The sequence below is a fragment of the Chionomys nivalis genome, chromosome 4 (genome assembly GCF_950005125.1).
Source record: "Chionomys nivalis chromosome 4, mChiNiv1.1, whole genome shotgun sequence".
In the NCBI taxonomy this organism is placed as follows: Eukaryota; Metazoa; Chordata; class Mammalia; order Rodentia; family Cricetidae; genus Chionomys; species Chionomys nivalis.
Window position 1 is genome coordinate 50964498 of NC_080089.1, and position 24972 is coordinate 50989469.

Consider the following 24972-nt stretch of genomic DNA (forward strand, 5'->3'; position numbering starts at 1 on the left):
GTACTGGCATGTAAAATGAAAAAAGTTTTTTTTAAGGGGCAACAGCTCAGAGGTTAAGAACACTAGCTGTTCTTCCGGAAAACCTGAGTTCAATTCCCAGTAACCACCACATGGTGAGATCTGATGCCTACTTCTGGCATAAAGGCACTTATATACATAAAATAAATAAATCTTAAAAAAAAAAACTTAAAACAATGAAAAACCCAACAAATGAAACCAAAACAAAATAATTAAAGTAAAAGAAAAACTCAACACTTTGCTTTAAAAAGAAAAGGTTTTTTTAAAAAAATTTAAAAACAAAGACATTAAATGTTTCACTCAGCAAATAAGTATCTTTTCCACCCACATATACAATTAAATACATACATAATGCTGCCTGCGGATGAAGGCTGAGGAGTGGGTTCTCTAAGACAGAGCAGACTGAGGCCTCTTCCCAGTGTTTCCAGGTTCTTTCCACCACCAAAAAAAAAAAAAAAAAAAAAAAAAAAAAAAAAAAAAAAAAAAAACAAACCTTTAAAACAAAGAACAAACTGAGGAAAAGTTTTACTACAGTACAAAAGGACACATCCAAAGGTGAGTGGAGGCTTCCGAGGGGGACGGGTGGCACAGGATTTGAGAGGAGGACAATTAGTCCTAAGTTAAGGCACACAATTAGTCCTAAGTTAAGGCACACTAAAGAACCCCGGGAATGGACCAAGATCTCCACTGAACAGAGTTAGCTCTCCTTACCCTTTTTATCCCTAAGTTTCTGAGTGGTCCTTGTACCAAGTGGACAATAGGAACAGAATAGTTTAAGGCTAATGATACACACACGCCATTATCATGAAGTACAGGACCAGTTGCGTGGTTCCAGCAGGCCTACCAATCAGCCAGTTTTGGGTCTTGTGTCCGTACTGCTTGGGAGGTCGCATGATGTGCTCTGTAACACAGATCTGCCAACCTCAGCTAAGATCTTCATATTTCTTCCAGTTTCCGTCTAAACATGAAACTGACAGGCAGAAGCACAGATTCTCTGGTTACACCCTGGTCAAACCACCTTATATGGAGGTCTCCTGCCTACATGAAACAAGAACAGTGACAAGTTTTTTTTAAAAATTGTTTCTTGAAATTTTTATTTCATGAGTGTGAATGTTTTACCTGATCATATACCTATACATCAAATGTATGCAGTGTCTGTGGAGGCTAAAAGTGGAGTTCCAAACCCTTATGAGCAGCCATTGGGTGCTAGGATTTGAAGTGGGTCCTCTGGAAGAAGAACCAGTGCTCTGAACTGCTGATCTAACTATCTATCCCCAACGACACTCTTTTTAAACTTACCTCTTAAAAAGGCAGACATAAGATTACACAGTAATGTTTTACTAAAATCACTTGAACACACTCATGGTAAAATGTGTAAGGAGTTTATTATATCAGCTAGCTTCTAAAATTAAACTGACATTTTAATAATCTAACCAAACGAAAACAACAGACTTTCAGTACTACAAACTGAATTAAGACAACACAGCTACTCACACCGAAAAATATATTCTGTTGTGTAATCATTTAATTAGACTGGGAAATAATTATAAAAATAGGTAAAAATTTCATGAAAATATTTCTTTTTAATGTATCTTAGGAATTCTTGCTCATGTCAATAGACTGTCTGACATCCGCCACCGCCTCAGGCACGCGAACAGTCATATTGTCCATAGCCTTGGTCAGACAGACTTGGCAGCCCAACCGTGACCTGCAAGGAAAGGAAGGAGGCTCAGTTTAGTATTGGATACATGTCATTCAGAAGCCTGTAGTTGTTTAGGATATTTTTATACTTTCTTGCCCAAAGCAGTTGGATAATTTGCTAATATTTCACGTTTTCATTAGGACTAAGCAGACACCCTATCCAGGCCAACTAGAGGTAGCAGAAGGTCAGCACCAAACAACCATGGTGGTAAGCACCTATAAACCCAGCACTTAAAAGACAGAGCCAGGTTAGGAGTTCATGACCATCCTCATATGAGATCCTGCCAGGCAATAACAACAAAATTCTTTAAGACAAAAATGAAATCCATAGATTCAAACCATCGATTGTAAGAATGTATTTCCCCCATATTTTTAACATCTCTGAAATCAAAGTCCATCTTCAGGCCAGTGGCATCTGACAGTCACTGCTACAATGTGAAGTGGTTGCTGTGTCACAGCTGTGGACTTGGTCACATTATACACACCAGTGTCTCCAACCAAGTAAGAGAAGGATGCTGTTGACTCCAAAAGTGTTAAAGTTTTAGCCCTTTCAAAATAAATCCAAAAGGATTATAAAACCCAAATCCTCGGCACCAGCAGATGTAAATGTGTAATCCATGATGGGAAGACTGACCACCATTTCATGTTCCCTCTTTCTTTCACAAACCTGCTACCGACCACGCTTTCCTTAGGCTCTGTTTTCAGCAAATGTGGCCCATGTGTACGGCTATGTTTGAACAAGCTTTCTAAGTGCATGTAGTATGTTAAATGAAGAGATACTACAGTGCAGATTTTAATAAGCAGCACTTTCCTTTTCTCTTAGAAGTACACAAAAGTTACATGTTAGGCTAGGACTGGTGGCATGTGCCTGTCACCTCCGCCACGTAGGAGGTTAAGACAAGAGGAATGTAAGTTGAGGGCCAGCATGGGCAAAAGAGTAAGAATTCCAGCTTAAATTTAACTTAAATTCAGTCTCAAAATAAAAAAAAAAAGTAAATAAAGGGCTGGGAAACAGCTCAGTGTAAAGTACTTTCCTATCATGTGAAAAGCCCTGGGTTCAGTTCCTAATACTGAAAAAAAAAAGGCTAATCTCATAATCAAACTCTCTTTGACATCGCATGTTCTGACGGCATTAGCTGCATTAATGGATTCAAACATTTACTGGATGTATAATGATAAAATTTCTACCACTAAATGTCAATGGTACAGTACTAAATGTCAACTGGTATATTACTAAATGTCAATGATTATTTTACTAAATGCCAATGGTTACAGTACTACACGTTAATGGGTATACACAGAGTACTCAACTCAGTGCTTTCACCTATTACACCTTGGGCACAGGAGAGGCATTCAGAGGAAAGCACAGGATTTAGAGAAAACCAGCCAGTGGAAAGCCAGCACTAACATAGTGTGTTCACAGGAAACTTTCTGATCTTCCCTAACCTGATCATCGAGATGGAGGAGAAAAGGCTCTCTTGCAGGACTGCTGAAGAGACTAACTGCTGTTGTCAGTCAGACAGATGAGACGAGAAAACTGAGAGCGAGCATGTGAGACTGTGGCACGTGCCACTCAAACAGAACAACGAACCCCTGGACAGGACACACGGTGTCTAGAGAAGACTTTGAAGGGTGTGTGAGATTTAACACTCACGAAGAGCCAAAGGAACGTGAGGAGAACATCTGAGGCTGAGGCAAAGAAGGCACTTCCGTTTTGTTGCTGTATGAAGCGCTCACTCTTTCTTCCCAGGGTATTAGTCTCACTTCCATAAGAGGGAAGTGGAGGCCAGGGCATAGCTCACTGACAGACAGGGTTCTCTGTCTAGCCTGGGCAAGGCCCTTAGCATCCAAAACCAAACAGAACAGAAAATAGGGAGAGATGAACTATAAAAAAAACAAACTGAAATTAATAAAACTATTATCACTATAACTGCTTAAAATTTATTCTTACTATATGAAACCTAGATCTTGTAAGCTAATACAGTTTTTAAGAAGTTATTCTTCATTAAGGTAGCAAAATACAGTTAAACAAAACCCACTCTCAATAAGAAATAAGCCTCCTTAATTATGCCTTGAAACAGTCAATCAAGGACAAGCCTTCCTTGACTCTAAGACTGGATAATTACAAAATAGTATCACTGATACCACCTGCTTCTGCGAAGCTCACTGTGTTTAAGAGAAACTACCTACTAATTAATAAGCTCTGATTAATTTACTTTAATATACACCTAGAAAACGAACTACTCACCTTAACATAATTACTATTATATATTAAGTTTCTTTGAAAACTCAGTTTTCTCAGACAGGTAAAATTTCCACTATAATTTTGTTCAATTATCAAATCTGTTCTTCAAGAATACTATAAAAAGCATTCCATTTATTTCAATCCTATAAAATTATGATAAATATTAATTCCTGGCAAAAATAGACTAAAGATGTATTAGGATTAGAAACTATTACTACCAATTAACTCTTTGATTTTGTAAAGGGGAAGTTTCAAGGGGGGCAAGTGTGGACAGTGAAGGAGAAACGCTCCCAGAGGACGCTCAAAGTTCATGACTATTCTCTATCTGCTCCTACTCGTGGAGTGATCTTAGACCTGAAGGAAGATAATGCAGACTTCCCCAGGGTGTCACTTACCTTACAGGTCAGACACACAGTGTGCCTTATGCCTGTGATCTCAGCACACACGAGTGTGAGGCCACCCTGACCAAAAGTTAAGACACGGATCCTAAAACAAAACTAACCAACAAAATCTACTCACCTGTCTGTGAGTCCGTAAGCCAGGTCAAGCATGTCGTTCTCCTCATCGGTGATAGCATCTAACTTCTCATATATATGATCCTCGAAGATAAGGTGGCAGGTGGAGCAAGCCAAAGTCCCCTCGCAAGCACCTGTAAGAGCAGCAGAGGTTGACCATGCTGTGCACCGCAGCAGTGTATACCTGGCTGCTCTGAAACGCTTCTGTGTTTTAGAATCAGCTAAAACACTAACTGAAAGGGTTTCAGTACTGAATAATCACGAGTCAGGAAGAGGTCCCCCAGCCCCTCATTGTCTGAAATCACTCACACAGCACTTCACAAAGGTACGTCATAAACAGGCAATGTGAAGGGACCATGAAGGACATACAAGTCTAATATTAAAATGTATCCAAGTTCATAACTGAGGCACATGTACACATAAAGATGTATTCTTAAATATATATATCAACAATGTATATAATCATATGCACATAATTCACCTTACCTGGAGAACCTCAAAATAACAGATAATGACTTGTGTTATCCAAGAGGAAGTAACTACACTATACCTAAATAAAGTTAAATATCCTTCCCTCTCAATCCTAAGTAACTGGGCCTAAAAAACAAGACATTTTAAGATATACCGCAGATTTAAATAGTGTGATCATTCCTTTCGTTTCATTTTAAAATTATATTTATTCTATATTTGTGTGCTGTGTATGTATGTGAGCATGTGCACCATGTGGGTGGGTCTCATGACCATCCTCTGGTCACCAGATGTGATGTCAAGTGCCTTTACTTGCTGAGCCATCTCACTGGCTCCTTATTCCACTTTTAAACCATTAACTTAGTAGTTATTCACTCAGCTCCTGTCATGTGCCAGGCACCACACAAAGAAAACTAACAAAATCATGCCATCCAAACAAATCAAGACAGACTTCATTTGGAAATTGCCTTACAAAAAAACTCAACTATATAAGCCAGGGCTTCCTCAACTTTTTCCCACTCATGACCCATTTTCAAGTGAGAAATCTTTAAGTGACCACAGGTATATAGGCAAATAAAACAGGTACATAAATCAAACACACAAAGATAACAAATCATAAACAACTTATTTTAAAGCAACTATTTGGTATTTATATATATTGGTACACAAGATCTCCCAGAAGTTCATGAGCCAGATAGCCTAGATATATAACATAACAGCAGAAACAAAAGAAAAAAAAAGGAGACTTGCCTCAATCAAGAAGAAAGGTGAGGGAAAAAAACCTTCATAGCATGCACCAGAACACACATAACACATGAGAGAGAGAGAGAGAGAGAGAGAGAGAGAGAGAGAGAGAGAGAGAGAGAGAGAGAGAGAGACCTTAGTTTTTACTGAAGTCATTTAGAAGCACTGATAGCCTCGGTAATGAGGCACAAGAGTAGAGTATGTGAGCTCTGGAACCAGATTCCCCACCTTTAACCACCTCTTCTTTAAAGAGGTAGGCGTCTTTACTCTCTGTGCTTCTGTTATTTTAACAGCAACTATACCAACCTCGCCTGGGAGTTGCAAGAATCATGAGTATAAATAATATATGTATTGGCAACAGACCTAGATAATAACTATTTGGAAATGGTGAGAAATCTTAGGCTGCTGGGGGAGGGGGGAGAACTATATCAATGGTCTCATCCAGCACTAGACCCTGCATGCTGCAATACTAACCAGATTGGCAATATTGGCATGACTGTCATGTCAAGCAGTAACCAACAACTTTCTGACTAGTTTATTTGTTTTTGTTTTTTTGTTGGTTTTTTTATTTTTTTTTTTTTTTTGAGACAAGGTTTCTCTGTAGCTTTGGAGCCTGTCCTGGAACTTGCTCTTGTACACCAGGCTGGCCTTAAACTCACAGAGATTTGCCTGACTCTGCCTCCTGAGTGCTGGGATTAAAGGCGTGCGCCACCACCCACCTGGCTTTCTGACTGGATTTTAATCTGGCTTCACAGAAGGGATCCCAAACCTGTTACTGTAAACCTGGCAGGAATTTACTATTGTTGTTTTGCTTATTGGTTAAGCTGTCCAACTGCCTTTTAAACATTGATGATTAGAACAACTGATTTGTGTTGCTTATGTTCTCAACCCTAGTGGGAGAAACTTTTTTTTATTTTTATGTTTATTTTTGTTTTTGTTTTGGTTTGTTTCTGAGACGTGGTGTGGGAGGTCTTCTGTTTTGAGTTGATTTCATTGGTTAATAAAGAAACTGCCTTGGCCCTTTGATAGGAGAGAAAATTAGGTAGGCGGAGTAAACAGAACAGAATGCTGGGAGGAAGTGAGGCAATTGCCATGCCTCTCCTCTCTGGGCCAGACACCATGGAGCCAACCACCAGGTCAGACATGCTGAATCTTTCCCAGTACGTCACCACCTTGTGGTGCTACACAGATTATTAGAAATGGGTTAAGCAAAATGTGAGAGTTAGCCAGTAAGAGGCTGAAACTAATGGGCCAGGCAGTGTTTAAAAGAATACAATTTGTGTGTTGTTATTTCAGGGCATAAGCTAGACAGGCGGCCGGGAGCCGGGTGGCAGGAACGCAGCCTGTCGCCCCTTACTACAGTGTTTCTCTGTGCACTCCTGGCCATCCTGGAACTCATTTTGTATACCAGGCTGGGCTCAAACTCAGAGAGATCTGCCTGCCTCTGCCTCCCAAGTACTGGGATTAAATGCATACACCCATCACAGCTTGTTTTTCCAGCAGGCAGTGAGTGATTAATGCAGAGGACTCATAACTGGTCAAAGTGCCAACATAAGCAACTCTAAGGCTCAGTGAGCATTATGGAAGAGGGGCAGAAAGAATTTTAAGCATTGGTTGAAGAGGAAGAAAGTTGTAAAATGCTGACATCTGTACCTGACACAGCTTCTGCACACATCAACTCATAGCATCTGTGATTACCTACACAAGATTACTCCAGTCAAAAATCCAGCATGGATGTAGGAGGGGCCTCTAAGGCCAATAGCATAGGAGCTATTGGCAGTTGATGGGTGCTGAGGGAGATCGATTCACATTCTTTTGAGGACATGACCCTGGTAAATTGTTCAATATCCCAATAGGTGGCTCTACACCCATCATATATTAGCAGCACTAATTGGTCTCAGGGGGGTATTAATAGCCAAAAGGAGGAGGACAGGAAGTTTAGAGAAAGACAGGGTAGGGAACACCAAAGGAAGTTGGAGATACATAGGGATGAAGATATAATAAAAGTATACTGTATAGATATATGAAATTTCCTCTTTCCATTTATGAAATCTGAGTGTTGCTGACAGAAGTTACCTACATGCAAGTCTTGTATTAGGCTCATTTCATACACTTATGATGTTGACAAGATAAGGTGGGTCACCCTCACACACCTAACCCCTTTACTAAATGAAACCTAGAATACAGCTGTGTGGGAAGATACATATTGAAAATGTGAAATTATGTATAATCATATTGTCCAAAGGATGATGGAACGAAGTATCAGAAAAGCAACAGTAAGCATAACAGCAAGCAGAAATACAGACTTCTATAAACAGTACAGGAACCTCTTATCTTGAATATTCATAAAACAGGAATGTGAAAATTACAGAAGAAAAATGTTTGAAATGATAATCTAGATAAATTTAATCACAGATGTATAACTGCCCCCAAGTGGCAGAATACTGCAGCACACAATACTGAAAGGATTATCTATTAACACAAAAGTTGGTATGCATTGTATTGCTTCCTAAGCTCACAACTGTCCATTCTGAACCATTTATTTACTCATTCCTTCATACACAACAACAAATGAGTTAAGAATGACTGTATCCCTTACCAGAGTCCAGTGGAAGGACACAGGAGTGACTAAATGTATTACCACAATGTGGTAACTGCTATGAAAGGATGGTCTGGGGCCAGGCAGTGGGACAGACTAGACAACGACAAACTATTGCAGACTGGGTACTGCAAGCAATGCAAGCTTATAATGGGTGGGGAGTAACAGAGAAACCCCACTTAGGGCCTGGGTGGTTGGGCAAAGGAGGATTTCTTTTACTACCTGAACCCAATACCCTGCATCCCAGAATCCAGGCATTTCTTCTACAACATTTGCCATCATCTGCTATGTGTTTCCCCTATATGGCTTAAGAAATTAATACACATAGACTTAATAGATACAGAATAGTAAATAAGAATTTGTGGGATGGTGAGAGAGAAGACAGTGTTTCAGCAGAGGAAAAATGCACATGAAGTCTCAAAGGTGTGAAGTTTAGTTTGAGTTCAAGCTTCTAAGAGGTCAGCATCACCAAAACAGGAAGAAGACAAATGAGAAGTGGAGGAGAGTGGAAGAGCAGAGGGAGGGCACATCATGTGCAGCCTTGGGCCGATGGGAACACGGATTTAGTCCTAAGCGCATGAGAAGTCTTCCCACACGGCTGATGTGTGTGCTGACAATCACCCACCTTGCAGAGCTCAAGGGCAGAAGCAGGTTCACAGGTCCAGATATGCAACGGCTTACCAGAGCCAAGAGATCTACTGGAGGGGTGAGAGTAGGTGTCGAAGTGCTGGATTTACCAGGAAAACAAAGCTGCTCAGGTCCCAGCCTGCAGTAGTTGGGCAGTACTCATTACTGATCTAGGGAATGCTGGAGGCAAGACTGCTTAAGGAAAAGGGGAAGGTCAAAAGTTGTTTAAAAAACATCATTTTTTCTTTCTTTTGAGAAAGATTTATTTGGGAAGGAGAAATTCAGGAGAGTGGCTGCCTTGCCAGGTTGGGATTAATGGCAGCTTTCAACTGAAGGGATGGAGAGAGAGACTTTTGTAGGGCTTCTTAGGGGTGTTTTGTTTTGTTTTTACCAGAAACAGGGCTCAGTGTGTAAGGGCAATTGTTGCCAAATCTGATGACTGAGTTTATGTTCAGAATGCACATGGTGGAAAAGGAGGACTAACCCCTGCAACCTGTCCTCAGCCTCCACCCTTGTATTATATAGCATGTGTGTTCCTACACTCACACAAATATTATACACATATGGTGGAGGGGGTAAATAATTGTTTAAAAAGCAAATATTTGAGTTTTAAATTTCTTTGGGATTTCCAAAAAGAAATGTAAACAAGGGAACTGAATCTGCAAGTTCAAGATCAGAGGAGAAAACTGAGCCAAATATGTAAATTTAATCTCTAGCAGCATTTAGGAAGGACTTATGGTCACAGAAAAGATGACATCACATGGACAGATATGGCAGAAACCATGGACTAAGTCATGTGTGGAGCTCGGGTGTTTGACACGTGGACCCTAGTAGGTAGCACTGTTGGGGGCAGCGGGTGGAGGTGTTAAGGAACCTGGAGGAGGTACAGCCTTGCTGGAAGAAGCATGTCATGCTTTGAGAGGTTGTAGCTTCCCCCTTCCAGTTCAGTCTCTCACATCTATGCTTGAGGACACACTCTCTGAGCTTCCCGCTAAGACCACTTGCTACCATGTCACCTCCACCATTGCGGACCTCCCACCTACAACTGTAGTAAACGAAGATAAACTCCTCCTTTGCCGCTTTTGGTCAAGGGTGTTTTTATCACAACAAAAAAAGATCTAGCCAGGCGGTGGTGGCGCAGGCCTTTAATCCCAGCACTTGGGAGGCAGAGGCAGGCGGATCTCTGTGAGTTTGAGACCAGCCTGGTCTACAAGAGCTAGTTCCAGGCAGGACAGGCTCCAAAGCCACAGAGAAACCCTGTCTCCAAAAACCAAAAAAAAAAAAAAAAAAAAAAAGATCTGATACACTTGGATTAACTCATTTGATCTTCACAGCAACCTTATGGGGCATATACTAATATTAGCCCCATTCTACAAGTAAGAAGACAAGATGAAAAGTTAGGGCCCTGGTCCAAAGTCACAACACTGTGAGAGTGGTGGAATGGACAGACAAGCCTAGCAGGAAAGCTCTACTCAACCACACCAAATAGGGTTTAGGGGAAACACTGTTTCAACCTTGACCCACAGTGTGAATTTAATTTTACACAAACACTCTATAAAATAAATATTTCACAGCAAAACCCCTGCAAAAGAGGTTGTGTTTTTCTATGTTCTATTATTTTTTTATTTCTCTAAGATGCTGTTAGAAGCTATAAACTGGAGTTGGGAATGTGTTTCAGTGGTAGGGTGCTAGCCTAGCATACATGACACCTTAGGCTTACGCTCAGGCATGACAGAAACCAGGCATGGTGGTTCATGTACTCTTAGCACACAGAGATGGAAAAAGAAAATCAGGAGTTCAAGGCTGCCCTCAGATACACCATTTCAAGGCCTGCCTCAGAGATACAATCCTTCTGAGATACAGTTGGCCAGGTCTTTTATCAAGGTAACAAAAAGTAATTGATACAGCTGAGGGACTTTTGTTTTTGTTGTTGTTGTTGTTTTATTGTAGGTATGATAAGCCCCCTGAATATTTGGGCCAGGCTGTATAAACACTTTTTTTTAAATTTATTTATTAAAGATTTCTGCCTCCTCCCCGCCACCACCTCCCATTTCCCTCCCCCTCCCCCGATCAAGTCCCCCTCCCTCGTCAGCCCTAAGAGCAATCAGGGTTCCCTGTCCTGTGGGAAGTCCAAGGACCACCCACCTCCATCCAGGTCTAGTAAGGTGAGCATCCAAACTGCCTAGGCTCCCACAAAGCCAGTACGTGCAGTAGGATCAAAACCCCATTGCCATTGTTCTTGAGTTCTCAGCAGTCCTCATTGTCCGCTATGTTCAGCGAGTCCGGTTTTGTCCCATGCTTTTTCAAACCCAAGCCAGCTGGCCTTGGTGAGTTCCCAATAGAACATCCCCATTGTCTCAGTGTGTGGGTGCACCCCTCGCGGTCCTGATTCCTTGATCGAGCTCTCTCTCCTTCTGCTCCTGATTTGAACCTTGAGATTTCAGTCCGGTGCGCCAATGTGGGTCTCTGTCTCTGTCTCCTTTCATCGCCTGATGAAGGTTAATATTCAGGAGGATGCCTATATGTTTTTCTTTGGGTTCACCTTCTTATTTAGCTTCTCTAGGATCACGAATTATAGGCTCAATGTCCTTTATTTAGGCTAGAAACCAAGTATGAGTGAGTACATCCCATGTTCCTCTTTTTGGGTCTGGCTTACCTCACTCAGGGTAGTGTTTTCTATTTCCATCCATTTGTATGCAAAATTCAAGAAGTCATTGTTTTTTACTGCTGAGTAGTACTCTAATATGTATATATTCCATACTTTCTTCATCCATTCTTCCATTGAAGGGCATATAGGTTGTTTCCAGGTTCTGGCTATTACAAACAATGCTGCTATGAACATAGTTGAGCATATACTTTTGTTGTATGATAGGGCATTTCTTGGGTATATTCCCAAGAGTGGTATTGCTGGGTCTAGGGGTAGATTGATCCCAAATTTCCTGAGAAACCGCCACACTGTTTTCCAAAGTGGTTGCACAAGTTTGCATTCCTACCAGCAATGGATGAGTATACCCCTTTCTCCACAACCTCTCCAGCAAAGGCTATCATTGGTGTTTTTTATTTTAACCATTCTGACAGGTGTAAGATGGTATCTTAAAGTTGTCTTGATTTGCATTTCCCTGATCGCTAAGGAAGTTGAGCATGACCTTAAATGTCTTTTGGCCATTCGAACTTCTTCTGTTGAGAATTCTCTGTTCAGCTCAGTGCCCCATTTTTTAATTGGGTTGATTAGCCCTTTACGGTCTAGTTTCTTGAGTTCTTTATATATTTTGGAGATCAGACCTTTGTTAGTTGCGGGGTTGGTGAAGATCTTCTCCCAGTCACTGGGTTCCCTTTTTGTCTTAGTGACAGTGTCCTTTGCTTTACAGAAGCTTCTCTGTCTCAGGAGGTCCCATTTATTCAATGTTGTCCTTAATGTCTGTGCTGCTGGGGTTATACGTAGGAAGTGTTCTCCTATGCTCATGTGTTGTAGAGTATTTCCCACTTTCTCTTCTATCAGGTTCAGTGTGTTCGGACTGATATTGAGGTCTTTAATCCATTTGGACTTGAGTTTTGAGCATGGTGATAGATATGGATCTATTTTCATTCTTCTACAGATTGACATCCAGTTTTGCCAGCACCATTTGTTGAAGATGCTCTCTTTTTTTCCATTGTATACCTTTAGCTCCTTTATCGAAAATCAGGTGTTCATAGGTTTGTGGGTTAAAGCCAGAGTCTTCTATTCGATTCCATTGGTCGACTTCTCTGTTTCTATGCCAATACCAAGCAGTTTTCAATACTGTAGCTCTGTAATAGAGTTTGAAGTCAGGGATGGTAATGCCTCCAGACAATCCTTTATTGTATAAGATTGTTTTGGCTATCCTGGGTTTTTTGTTTTTCCATATAAAGTTGATTATTGTCTTTTCCAGATCTGTGAAGAATTTTGATGGCGTTTTGATGGGGATTGCGTTGAATCTATAGATTGTTTTTGGTAGAATTGCCATTTTTACTATGTTGATCCTCCCAATCCAAGAGCAAGGGAGATTCTTCCATTTTCTGGTGTCCTCATCTATTTCTTTCTTCAAAGACTTAAAGTTCTTGTTAAATAGATCTTTCAATTCCTTGGTCAGAGTTACCCCAAGATATTTTATGCTATTTGTGGCTATCATGAAAGGTGATGTTTCTCTGATTTCCAGTTGAGGGACTTTTGTAACCAAAATAAAAACTTCATTCTGATGCTTAGTTCTTAAAACTCTCCTTGAGCTCTCTTACACAACTAGATAGTCTTGCAGTCTAAGACTACATATCGGTTCTCTGTAGGTGGGCAGCTGTTTTTGTGAATTTTTTCTGTTATAAGCATCTCTGTAGTAAACTGTCAGGAACAAGTGTCTCTTCCTAAAAGTGAAAATGAATCTGCAGAGAAAATGACACAAATAGCCTCCCTTGGTGACAGCTTTCACCTGAGTGTTCTCAAGGGCTAGAAAAACACAATTTCTTTTGCAATGTTCCCACAGAGAGCTAACAGTCTCCACACACATAGACGCGTTGGTCTAGAACATGACCAAGAACATTGTCATACGGTTTTAAAACCTGACTTAACATTTTGGCTAGTTCCAGAACAGTCAGGGGTATACAGAGAAACCCTGTTTCAAAAAGCAAACAACAAAAATCGTCTAGCATCTAGATTTCCTTGTCAACAGCTTTTTGGTTGTTTTTCCAAGTAAGGGCCATGTCTTGCTCTTTGTGTATCTTGAATTTCTTTTTCTGTGCACATGCAGACACCACATTGTGGAAACTCTGGGAATAAGGTGTTCACCCTGCCCCAGTGTGCTGCAGTTGCTGCTCACTGGTGGTCACTGCTACTGTCAGTTATCTAATTGCTGCTGTAGACCAATTCTCTAAAGCTCATATCCTCAGGGTGTGAATCCCAGCTCAGTGGGCAGCTAAAAGACTGGCCAGAGGTTCAAATATCTGGTGCCAAGAGGCTCAGGTGATTAGGTAAATGTTTCAACAACCAAGTAATCTGTGTGTTAGTCTTCATTCTGGCTTGTGAGAGACCTCACAGTCAGCCAGAGATGAGCGAGTAGAGTCTGTATCTACTAGATCGTCTCTACAGGCATCTCACTCAGCAGGTATTCCTTTTAGTGTGTAGCTAGGCTCTTGCTCATCTTCATTCTCATGGGGGGGGGGGGTGCACGCTGCAGGTCTGAGTTGACAGTGTTGGTTTGTGAACCACAATCCATCTGTTTCCCGAGTTTAGTCTCAATTACTTTTCAACAAACTAGCATCCATTGTGAGAGAATACTTCAGCAAAGCTCAATTAAAAGTGCAGTTTAGTTGGACTTAGAGGTACATGCCTGTGATGCCAGCACTCAAGAGGCTGAGGCACAAGGATAGTGAGTTCCAGAACATCCCTGTAAAACTCCATAAAAATATATTGTATCAATCATTTCATTACCTAATTTCTGTTAAAGGTGTTTATACAGAAAGGCACAAAGAAAAATGGCAGAGAGAAAAAGGGAATGCTGAGACATTAGGTATCGTGGGATATAAATTAGCTGAATGACTTGCCACATATAAACAAGAGGAAATGTGTAGTGATATTTTGTGTTTTAACAAATAAAGCTTGCCTGAAGATTAGAGTGCAGAGCTAAGCCACTAGAGGAACCTTTTATCTCTACCAATGCTCAGACCAAAGGAGCGATCCTGTCCTCAGACTGCAGGGGCAATCCTCAGACTTCACTGAGCTCTTGTCCCTTCCCACCTTGTATTCCTCTCTCTGCCCAGCCATATCACTTCTGTCTCTACCTCCCTAGTGCTGGGATTAAAGCTGTGGGATCCCAAGTGCTGGGATCACCTTTGTGTGAGCTACATTTCCCTTTTAGACAGATTCAATCTTGTGTAGCCCAGGGTGACCTTGAACTACCAGAGAGCCCTCTGCCTCTGTCTCCCAATATCTGGGATTAAAAGTGTGTGCCCATCACACCCTGGCCTTTAGTGGCTTAGCTCTGCACTCTGATCTTCAGGCAAATTTTATTTGTTAAAACATAAACAAAATATCACTACAAAAAAATGAGTATTGGTTTTTTTCATCTATAAAATGGAAGGTAAGAGCTGAAGGCACAACAATATGATAGAATATTTTCTTAGTATGCACAAGGCTTTGGTTCAGTACTAACACCAGATAACATGCCAGGATGTGGTATAAACATAAATGGTAATGACCATAATTACCTTGAAACTGGTAGAAACATTAGCTTTTGAAGCTCAGAAAAACATTACAAAAAAATCAATTCTTCACAAACCCTGTGGAAGGCCAAGCAAGAGGCAGCTTTTTGGAATTTATTATCGAATGAGAGCGACATTCCCTCCAACAAGAAAAACTTCAGTAAGCACTAACACGAAGGCAGACTTAATGCATAATGGGAAAATGGCAAAGGAAAGAACTAACAACATCCGTTATAATAGGACTTGAACCATGCCCTGAAGCAACGTAGTCAGACTATCTTACATACCAAAGCAGTCTTTTAAAAATACATATTTTTTTTTTTTTTGGTTTTTCGAGACAGGGTTTCTCTGTGGTTTTGTTTGTTTTTATTTATTTATTTATTTATTTATTTATTTATTTATTTATTTTTGGTTTTTCGAGACAGGGTTTCTCTGTGGTTTTGGAGCCTGTCCTGGAACTAGCTCTCATAGACCAAAAAATACATATTTTTATATATATGAGTCTAATGCCTCTGTGTATGTGCGTGCATGCGTGCATGTGTGTGTGTGCACACACTATCTAGAGATATCAAAAGATGACATCAGATATCCTAGAGCTGGAGTTACAAATGGTATGAGCTGCCATGTGGATGCTAGGAAGTGCTCTGTGAGATCAGCCAATGCTCTTAGCACTGAGATAGCTCTCCAGTCCTAGACCAAAACCTCTTCAAGTGTGGATCACGACTCTATCTCGGGTCCCAAAAACTGAACAAAAGGGTGATAAACAATTTATAGCAGTAAAATGTTCCTGAACATAATGACAGGAAAAAAAATAGACCATGATGGATCTGAAGTGTTTCTGGCAACCTAGATGGTGCTGCATTCTGTGACTTCACTACAGCCTTGGTTCTGAGCACGCAGCCTACAGGTCCTGCACTGTGTACACCATCTCACAGAAAATGCCAAAAACACCGCAGAAACACCCTGGTTTAGAGCTGAGACTGTTGTATGTTATGAACTACAGTGCTTCTTTCTTAATTTTTAAAATTTAATTATTTCATGTGTATGAATGATTGCCTATATGTAAGTCAATGTACTGCATATGTGCCTGATGTCCACAGAGATTAGAGTGTTGTGAGTTACTATGTGGTTGCTGCAAACTAAACCCTGATCCTCTGTAAGAGCTCTTAACTACTGAGCATCTTCCAGCCAAAAGTGTGATCTTTCTATTGTACATACAAACTTCTTTGCCCTTATAGAAACAAAATGGTTTAGCCATTAAAAATAAAGGCTTCTGATGTTTTTCCACCATCATTCTACAGCATATCAATAACAAGCTAGTGTATCCTTGGACTTATTTTTCAATTTAAAAATTGCTGTTTGAGTTACTGACTTGATTTTCATTTTTTTAAAAAAAAAAAAACTGTTTAATAAATTCTGGCTTGGTGGAGAGAATTACAAATGTTTTTGAAATGGCCCTAAGCATACTTCTGCCATTTTGGGCTATATATAAGAAGCACAATTCTCAGTACTGACAATTAAACTCAGAACACTGGCCCACTCTGAAAAATACTGAAGATGTGCTTATGTCCTACAGAATCAAATATGTAGTTCTTCAAAGCCAGCGTGGTGGTGCATGTTTTCAATCTCAGCACTTGACAGGCAGTTCTCTGTGAGATCAAGGTCAACTTGGTCTACGTAGTAAGTTCCAGGACAGTCAGGGCTACACAGTGAAACCCTGTCTCAAAATACAACCCCCCCAATAAAAAATAAAAAGATTTAGTTCTTTATATAAAAATAAACAAGCATCTATTTGGTTTAAAATAAACTTATGATTTATTACCAGTCAACATCCGATTTGTATAATTATAAACTATATACCAAGGTTGTAAAAAATGTATTGAACAAAAAGAAATTACAACTGGAAAGATTAGTGCTTTTCAAACCTAATATGCACCATCCAAATCACAGGAACAGCTTGTGACAACCCACACTGCTAGTTTGGCAAGGCAGATTGGTAAAGGCGCTTGCCATCAAATCTGAGTACCCCATGGAAGGAAACAGCCAACTCCATAGAGCTGTCCTCTGATCTCCACACACGTGACATGGCATAAGCAAGCCTGCACATAAATATATGCACACATGCATGAGCACACACACATACAAACACATACACACACACACACACAAGGAGTAAATAAACATTACTGGCTAGACTTCCTGAGCCCCCAAATCTGATTTCTCAGGTAATAAAAATGGAAATGGCAATGAGCCAAGAACCCACGGAAAAGAACAATTTAGACACAGCCAGAGCCTCCGCGAGGTACAATATGGAGGTGTGGAAACACCAGGTTTGTACATGTGGCTAGAAAATATGGTCAGAAGAAATGAAAACTTTCTACATAATGTTTCTCCTGAGAAGGTAAGATGACATTTAGAATTAAATCAAAGCTATTCCAACTGCTCTGTGCTATGGTATCAGTACCTCTGTCCTGTACCTTCTATCTCTCATCTCTCTGGCTTGCAGCACAGGTGAACAGTGGGCACGAGGCTACAATCGATTTCTGAGTCACATGGCTATTTGAATTATGTTCTAAAAGTAAACAAGTGTCCTCTATTATCCATCTTGGGTTTTTAAATGTTTATGTGAGCATGTTTCTGCCTGAGTGTGTGCCATATGTGTGTAGCTGTCGGAGAAAACAGAAAATAGTGTGGGATCCCCTGCATCCAGAATTACAGGCAATTATGAGCCAACCGATCTGGGTGCTGGGAACAGAATTCAGATCCTCTGGAAGAGCAATATGTGGTTTTAACCACTGAACCATCTCTCCAGCCCCTACTCTAATAATCTTTATAAACAAAATAACATGTCCTAAATTATAATATTTAATTAGAATGTTACAATTTAAAAGTTAAAACAAATGAACAAGAAACCCTGTAATTCATTCAGAAACTTCCAAGGTAACTTACCAAAACCATCAATGTCTAGATTATTTTCAACCACAACATCTAGCAGAGAGTCACCGACTTTCCCCGTGGCTGTTAATGTTTCACCATCACGGTTCTTGAAGTGGACTGTTATCTTATCTTCTGAGCTGAGGAAGAAGCAGTAATTCAAAATTTTTAGTAATTTCAAAATATAATTTAAAGGTCAAGGAGATAATTTATCACATAGAGGCTCTTGCCATGAAAGCCTGACCACCTGTGGTGGATCCCTGGAACTCATTCCAAAATGTGGTTATTTGACCTCTACAAAAGTTCCATGGGTGCCCACAAACACATCATCAACATAACTTGCACAAGAGTAACAAATAGAAAAATTTAAATCATAACTTAACTGCAAGGTCAAATGAATAAGGACACGTGTAAAGAAGACAGTACAGACTGAGGACTCACCCTCTACCCCACCTACAGAGGGCAGGACTGATCACCTTAAAGAACATGAAAACTATGTCCTGCCCCAGCGGCCCCGTGGGCTGTGAACTTTTGTCTCCCCACCCGTCACAGATCTGTAGAAACACTCAGCAGTCATAACCAGGCAGCAAGTCTACTGGGTTTTGTGCTGGAGGCAACAGTGATTCTGGTTTGATTTCCGTGCCAGGGATTAAATCCAGACCCTTACACATGCTAAGCACATACCTGACTACTTAGCTACATGCTCAGTTCATAAAACCTATTTTGCTTTCACAAGCTCTTAGAAGAACAGTATCTCTGTGACCACGGCCCTGAGAGACAAGTTCAAGGTTGTTTGTGGTCAACATAATAAAAAACAAACCATTCTGCTAGCCACCTGTGTCACTACAGTGCAGGCGTCTGGTCCTGAGACCCTGACCCCAGGGGCAGGTGTTTTACACTTTTGTGAGTCTTTGAACATTTCATTTTCGTCCACACGGTGCATTCAACACTAACAGACTCCTGGGGAGCCATACATCACTGCATGTGGGTTTACTGTGTTATATATCATCAAGTAAACCTAAATTGTTCTCCTTTCTACCAAACATCATTAAAATGTGGGGAAAATCATCATACTCACACCTGGAGATGTCTCTTCCATTCCCAGCACTTAATTAGTTGTAATTTTTAACCACAATCAAAATTCACAAGTAAGTCAGATGAACTGCCTCCCAGTGGATAATGTTGATATGGCAGTGGATAAAAGGATCCTGCTGATTAAAAAGGTCCAACCTTAAAATATCAGTGAAAATTTTCATCACCTTGTACAATGTATTTCTTAAACGAAAAAAAGATAAAAATTTGTGCATGTGCCTTCAAAAAAAAAGTCTATGCTCCCAAACTTCTTTTAATTGGGGGTTAGAGAGGCCTTTAAAAACAAGTGTTTTTTCTTGTCTGGCGTTCCTAGCATGTGTCAGGCTCAGCACTGTCAAAAGACAGGAAAAAAAATTGTTTGTTTTGCATGGCTTCAGAGACAGAGTCGGGGCAATGGTCTTCTGCACCTGAGTCCCAACCTGGGCTCTGTAAAACAAGGATCCTTGCACTGAAGAACTGTATGCTAAACTATTTAAAAGCTATGTTCTTCTCAAGGTAAAGCAGCAGAGAATGACAATAGCCCTCACAGCTAGAAGATTCTCTAAAACACAAATTTAAAAAGGATGTAGGAGGCAACGACTTGAGCCAGTGGAACTCTGTAGTAAAATGAAAAGTTTAGGAATTCATTTATATATTATTAGGATGTATGTGTGCACACCACACACCATACACATACGTACACACACATGCACACCACATCATACACATACACACACGTGCACAAACACGCGCGCACACACACACACAGCAAAGGGATGTTGAAATTTTCAGCATAGGCAACTGGGTTTAAATTGGGGTTACTAGGATTAAGAGAAGGAGCTTTGTGAAAGCTGAAAATGAGCTCACATTTAGAACTTGTTTGGCTTCTAATACTTGAAGAACCAGATGGGACAGTCAGCAAGCCATATGGCAATATGAATCGGAGAGAACGACACAGACAAATGCCTGGAAGCTAAGCTATAGTAAATGGGGATATTTATGGAATTATTCCACTCTGGGGGCTTTAGGACTGCTGTTCTAGAACACACAGCTAAACTTACAACAAAGGAATTTCAAATCACTTTAACATCAGTCTTTTGTCAAGGCATTTATCTTACAGTTTTGACAATGTACAAAATGCCTAAGCCATGGTAGAACTCAAACACGGATCAGTAACTTTTATTTAAAGCCCCCTGTTGCGGGAGGTCCTTCCGCTCCTCCAGCCAATAGCCGCTGAGATACCAGCCCATTGGGGCGTGGTCTCTCTCTTTAAAAAAGCGGCCACTTCCCTCCTCGCTCTCTCTTTGCTTCATGCTCCATTTCCGGCGACTAGACTCCTTCCTGATTGCACAGAGGGCTGTTGTCTGGGATGGTGATCTGTAAGTTTTTTCCCCTTTAAATAAATACCACCCTATTAATCATAATTCCAAACTGGTGTGGGATTGTTTGTGACTTACGCCTTCAGCCCCCAAACTTCTTTCTACTGCTAGGAACCTGGACTGCTACTATGTGCTACTACAGTGGTTCTCAACCTCTGGGTCTCAACTCCTGTGGGGGTCAAGTGACTCTTTCACAGGGGTCACCTATCAGATATCCTGCATATCAGATATTTCATTACGATCCATAACAGTAGCAAAATTAGTTTTGAAGTAGCAACAAAGTACTTTTACAGTTGGGAGCCACCACAACGTGAGGAACTGTATTAAAGCCTTGCAGTGTTAGCAAGGTTGAGAACCACTGTACTAAAGGTATTCATCCCTTGTTAACAAATGCTAAAATAAGTAATTGATTTGCTAATGACAAAGAAGGAAGCACAAATGAGAGGGAAAAGGTAATTCAAGTGAAAGAGCAGAGAAGCCAAAGCCAAAGCCATGGCTTCTGGTCTTACTCCTAAAGCAGTGACCGTGGAAATCACTCTTATATACAAGTAAACTGGAGCAGTGACTCCACCCATTAAAGCACTAAAGTACTTTTCTTTTTCTACAGACCCTTACTTATCTTGGGCTAACTTCCTATACTCCATGTAGCAAAGGACAGCCTTGAACTTCTGATCCTCCTGCTCCACCTCCCGAGTGCTGGGATAACATATACATACATACATGTATGTATGTATGTATGTATGTATGTATGTATATCACTCCGTAACTTTATGTGGTGCTAGGGGTCAAACGGCTTCACATACTACACAAGCTCTCTACTAACTGAGCTATATCCTTAGCCCAGTATTAAACTGTTTTTAATATAATGAATTAAATGGTTAAAATAGAGGAAGTTTATGGAAATACTTTATACACATGTACTTGACCACACTTCTGTCTGTTCACACTCAATAACTGATTGGTCAATGGCACACTAGGTAAGATTTCAAGTAGCAGAATAAATGTAATTCTTTTAAACCTTCATCCCCAATTAAACAGCCACTTGCTTTGCTTAACCCCAGCAGGCACACTAACAAGGCTGTGGTCCTGTAGGTCTCCCAGGCTAATGGAGTAGAGCAGTGGTTCTCAATCTTCCTAACCTGCGACCCTTTAATCCAGCTCCTCATGTTGTGGTGACCTCCATCCATAAAATTATTTCATTGCTACTTCATAACTGTTATACTGTACTGTTATTGAATTGTAATGTAAGTATCTGTGTTTTCTGATGGTCTTGGGTGACCCCCGTGAAAGGGTCACTAGAACCCCACAATGAGTCGATACCCCCAGGTTGAGAACCACTGGAGGAACGTATAGCTGTTCTTACCCTTTCACTACATCGCCTGGGGCGCTAGCAGAGGGAAAGGCCAGTCTATGGCTCTGCCCTCCCCTCATCACCTTTGCTCTCTGAAATGACTCACAAAAGTATGAACTAAAGAGCTACCAGCTACAGTACTGCAGCAGATCACACGCCTGACACCAAAGAGGGCCCTGGTTAGAGCCACAGCATCTCAAGGACAAAGACTGTCATCTGCCATGCGGCATAAAACCTATTCAAGGTCTAGGCCATGTTTTGCCAGCTAGTTAATATGATAACTTTATGCCCACTCACCTACCTACCTACTTCACAGGACTGTCTTAAAAGTATAGTGAAATCATGTGTGTGAAAGCCCTTTGTAATCAAGTCGCTTGAAAAACATCAAGTATTATGTCAGGGTGTTTGGGAATAAAAGATTTTCAACTTTCATTTATTGAGAGTTTATATAGATGTGGAACTTGAAACTCAGCTTCTAGAATTACTTTGTCCAATACGACTTTGAACTTAAGCAGGAGGGTCCTATACTGGCAATGCCAAACACAGTAGAGAAGCTCACCACACACTAAATACTTAAAACATGGCTAGCATAACCGCAAGACAGAACCGTGAATATTATTTAGCTTCAATCTTCTTAATGTTCAATAACTACAAATGGCTGGGAGCAGTTGTGTTAACAGCAAGAGTCTGGCATAATACAAGCTGGAAAATCTACTTGAAGCTCCAATGTCTCTGTCAAGAATCACAATATCCAAAACCTAATGACAAAGTCGTAGGAACCAATTTGCAAAAGCATATGTATTCCCTTAAATACTAGTTACACTGATTACGTTCAGTATGTCACAACTTAAATCCAGAAAGCATCTGCCATAGAAATTAAGGCATCCACAGGTGAACAGTCAGAGAGACCAGGGGAAACAGGACTGAATGGTCCCCACAATTTCCCTCTCACTTAACGCAAAACACATGGGGCGGGGGGATTCTCATTTCCTGCTATACTCTATTCTGGAGTCAAACGACTGGCAGGGATTTCTATGATCAGAAATCCTCTGAAGAAGCCATATCTGTGTTGAATATGCCGTAGACTGATACACCAGATACAGACATCCGTGGCTGTGAAGAGACAGATTGCCGCATATCTACAAACAGCCAAAATTATCTTGGGTTATTGTTAACACCCTTATGGTCATGTATCACCAGACACTGTTTCTGAGCTTTATGGTTACCAGGTAAATAAGTCTTGGAATGCGTTACCCTAATGGACCATCGGCTTCCATTCCTAACACTAAAGATGTAAGCTAGGTTCAAAACCCTGTAACCCATTTGCTGTCCCCTCATTACATTTGGCAAATACACTGACTTGTGACTTTCTTTGGGTCTGTGACTACAAAAGTTGAGCTGAGTTCTTCCACAGAGGGCCATACAATTCATGGAAACTCTAATCTGTGTTTCCAGGAATGGGCACTCATGTTTAGCTTTGAAGGAAACTCTCATCTTTCCTTTGAAGCAACAGTTATGTTTTTCATAGACACGGACATTATGTAACTGTCAACATGTCACCACACTCAGAAACTTTAAGTCAATTTTATCTTTAGTCAACCTAAGGGGGCAGTGCCTTTAAAAACAAATATGCCCAATACAAACCTTCCACCTATGAGGAGCTCTCAACTCTCTGAATATTTCCCACAGAATTCTCTACACTATGACCCCCAAGAACTGTTGCTAAGAGGCACCTACCTACTGAGCCCTCATTTTCAACCAGGCGCAAGACCAAATGTCACATGTACGGAGTCATTTATCCCTTAAATCATTCTGTAGGGGCAACACTGTTATCCTAGGTCTACAGGGACTAAAGTCAGCGCGGGTTTAAACTCTACCCTACCCAAGTCCCACTAGGCAAGCCTAACCCTTCCCAAGCTGGAAGGCAGCACAAAGGCCAGCATGTGCTAGTCTTGCCAGAGGAGCAACCACGACGGTAAGGGCGACAAGGACACCCCACCGAGGAAGCCCCGGGGCCAGTGCCCCGCACCGCCGAGCCAGGCCCCGGAACGCTGGCGTCAGGAGGAAGAGTGCCCGGGCGGAAACGTAGGCCGCGGGACGCCGGGACCCAGCCGTCGCCGCCTCTCCTCACCTGCTCCACGCGCGCGCAGACAAGCTCAGCGGCCGTCCCCGCCCGGTCTCTGCGTGCACGCCGGGGCTCGGGGTCCACCGAGGGACGGCAGTTCCCGCGCGGACCCCACAGGCCAGCAGCCAGCCGCGGTCCAGAAAAGCGACGGAGGCGCAGGCGGCGCGCAGGAATCGGGCGCCCGAAGCGGCCGCCATTCCCCGGTCGAAGGTTCCGGGTCCTGTGATGTCCTGCGCAGTCCTGAGGGTCCCGCGGGTCCCTCGAGTCCAGTGACGAGCGGACTACTGCCCCGCGAGCGCCCTGCGTGTCCTATAACCCACGGCCGCGCCCTGCCGATACCACGCCTCCGCGGGGCGGGGCCGAGCACGGCTCCGGTGAGCGGGGCAGGAGTTCACCTTGACCTTCTGCAGTCGGCTCCGGGCTCAGGAGCAATTAATTATTCGTCAAAGACTGTCCAAAAAGCCACCTGGTGAACTGAACCGCCTTCGTCCCACTCTCCCTAAACAAAGCCAAATATCGCAGTTTCCACCGCCTTTAGAGTTCAAGTTTGAGCAAAAGGAATCTAGGGTTTTCCTACCCAGGACAGCGGAGAGGTTTTTTTTTGTTTGTTTTTTGTTTTGTTTTTTTTTTCTGAAGCTGAGGACCGAACCCAGGGCCTTGCGCTTGCTAGGCAAGCGCTCTACCACTGAGCTAAATCCCCAACCCCTCAGCGGAGAGTTTTTACAAACTTGACACACTGTGTGTATAAAACCCTGAAACTTAGCAAGTTAACTTTTAACTTAAAACTTTTAAAAAAGTTTAAAACTTTTTTTTTTTTGATGACTAATAACTGGTAAATTGTGAAAGAATCTTTGAGGTCAGACATTCAAACCCAAGTTCTCTGTTGATAAGAGACCTTGGATAAATTATTCTGGGCGGGGGGGGGGGGAGGGGGCGGATAACAGTTTCCATAACTCACGGCAAAGTTCACTTTCAGGGCCATTGTGGA

General features: G+C 41.5%; 1 protein-coding gene across 1 annotated transcript; it reads right to left on the reverse strand.

The window, feature by feature from the left end:
* Window positions 1-1521: 1521 nt before the first annotated feature.
* Fdx1 (ferredoxin 1) lies at window positions 1522-24319 on the reverse strand. The gene is made up of 4 exons (XM_057768442.1): window positions 23991-24319; window positions 18074-18198; window positions 4484-4613; window positions 1522-1726 (listed from the first exon to the last, which is right to left on the reverse strand). The coding sequence occupies exons 1-4, from the start codon at window positions 24179-24181 to the stop codon at window positions 1612-1614; spliced, it is 561 nt and encodes a 186-aa protein (XP_057624425.1). The 5' UTR covers window positions 24182-24319; the 3' UTR covers window positions 1522-1611.
* Between the last annotated feature and the right edge of the window lie 653 nt (window positions 24320-24972).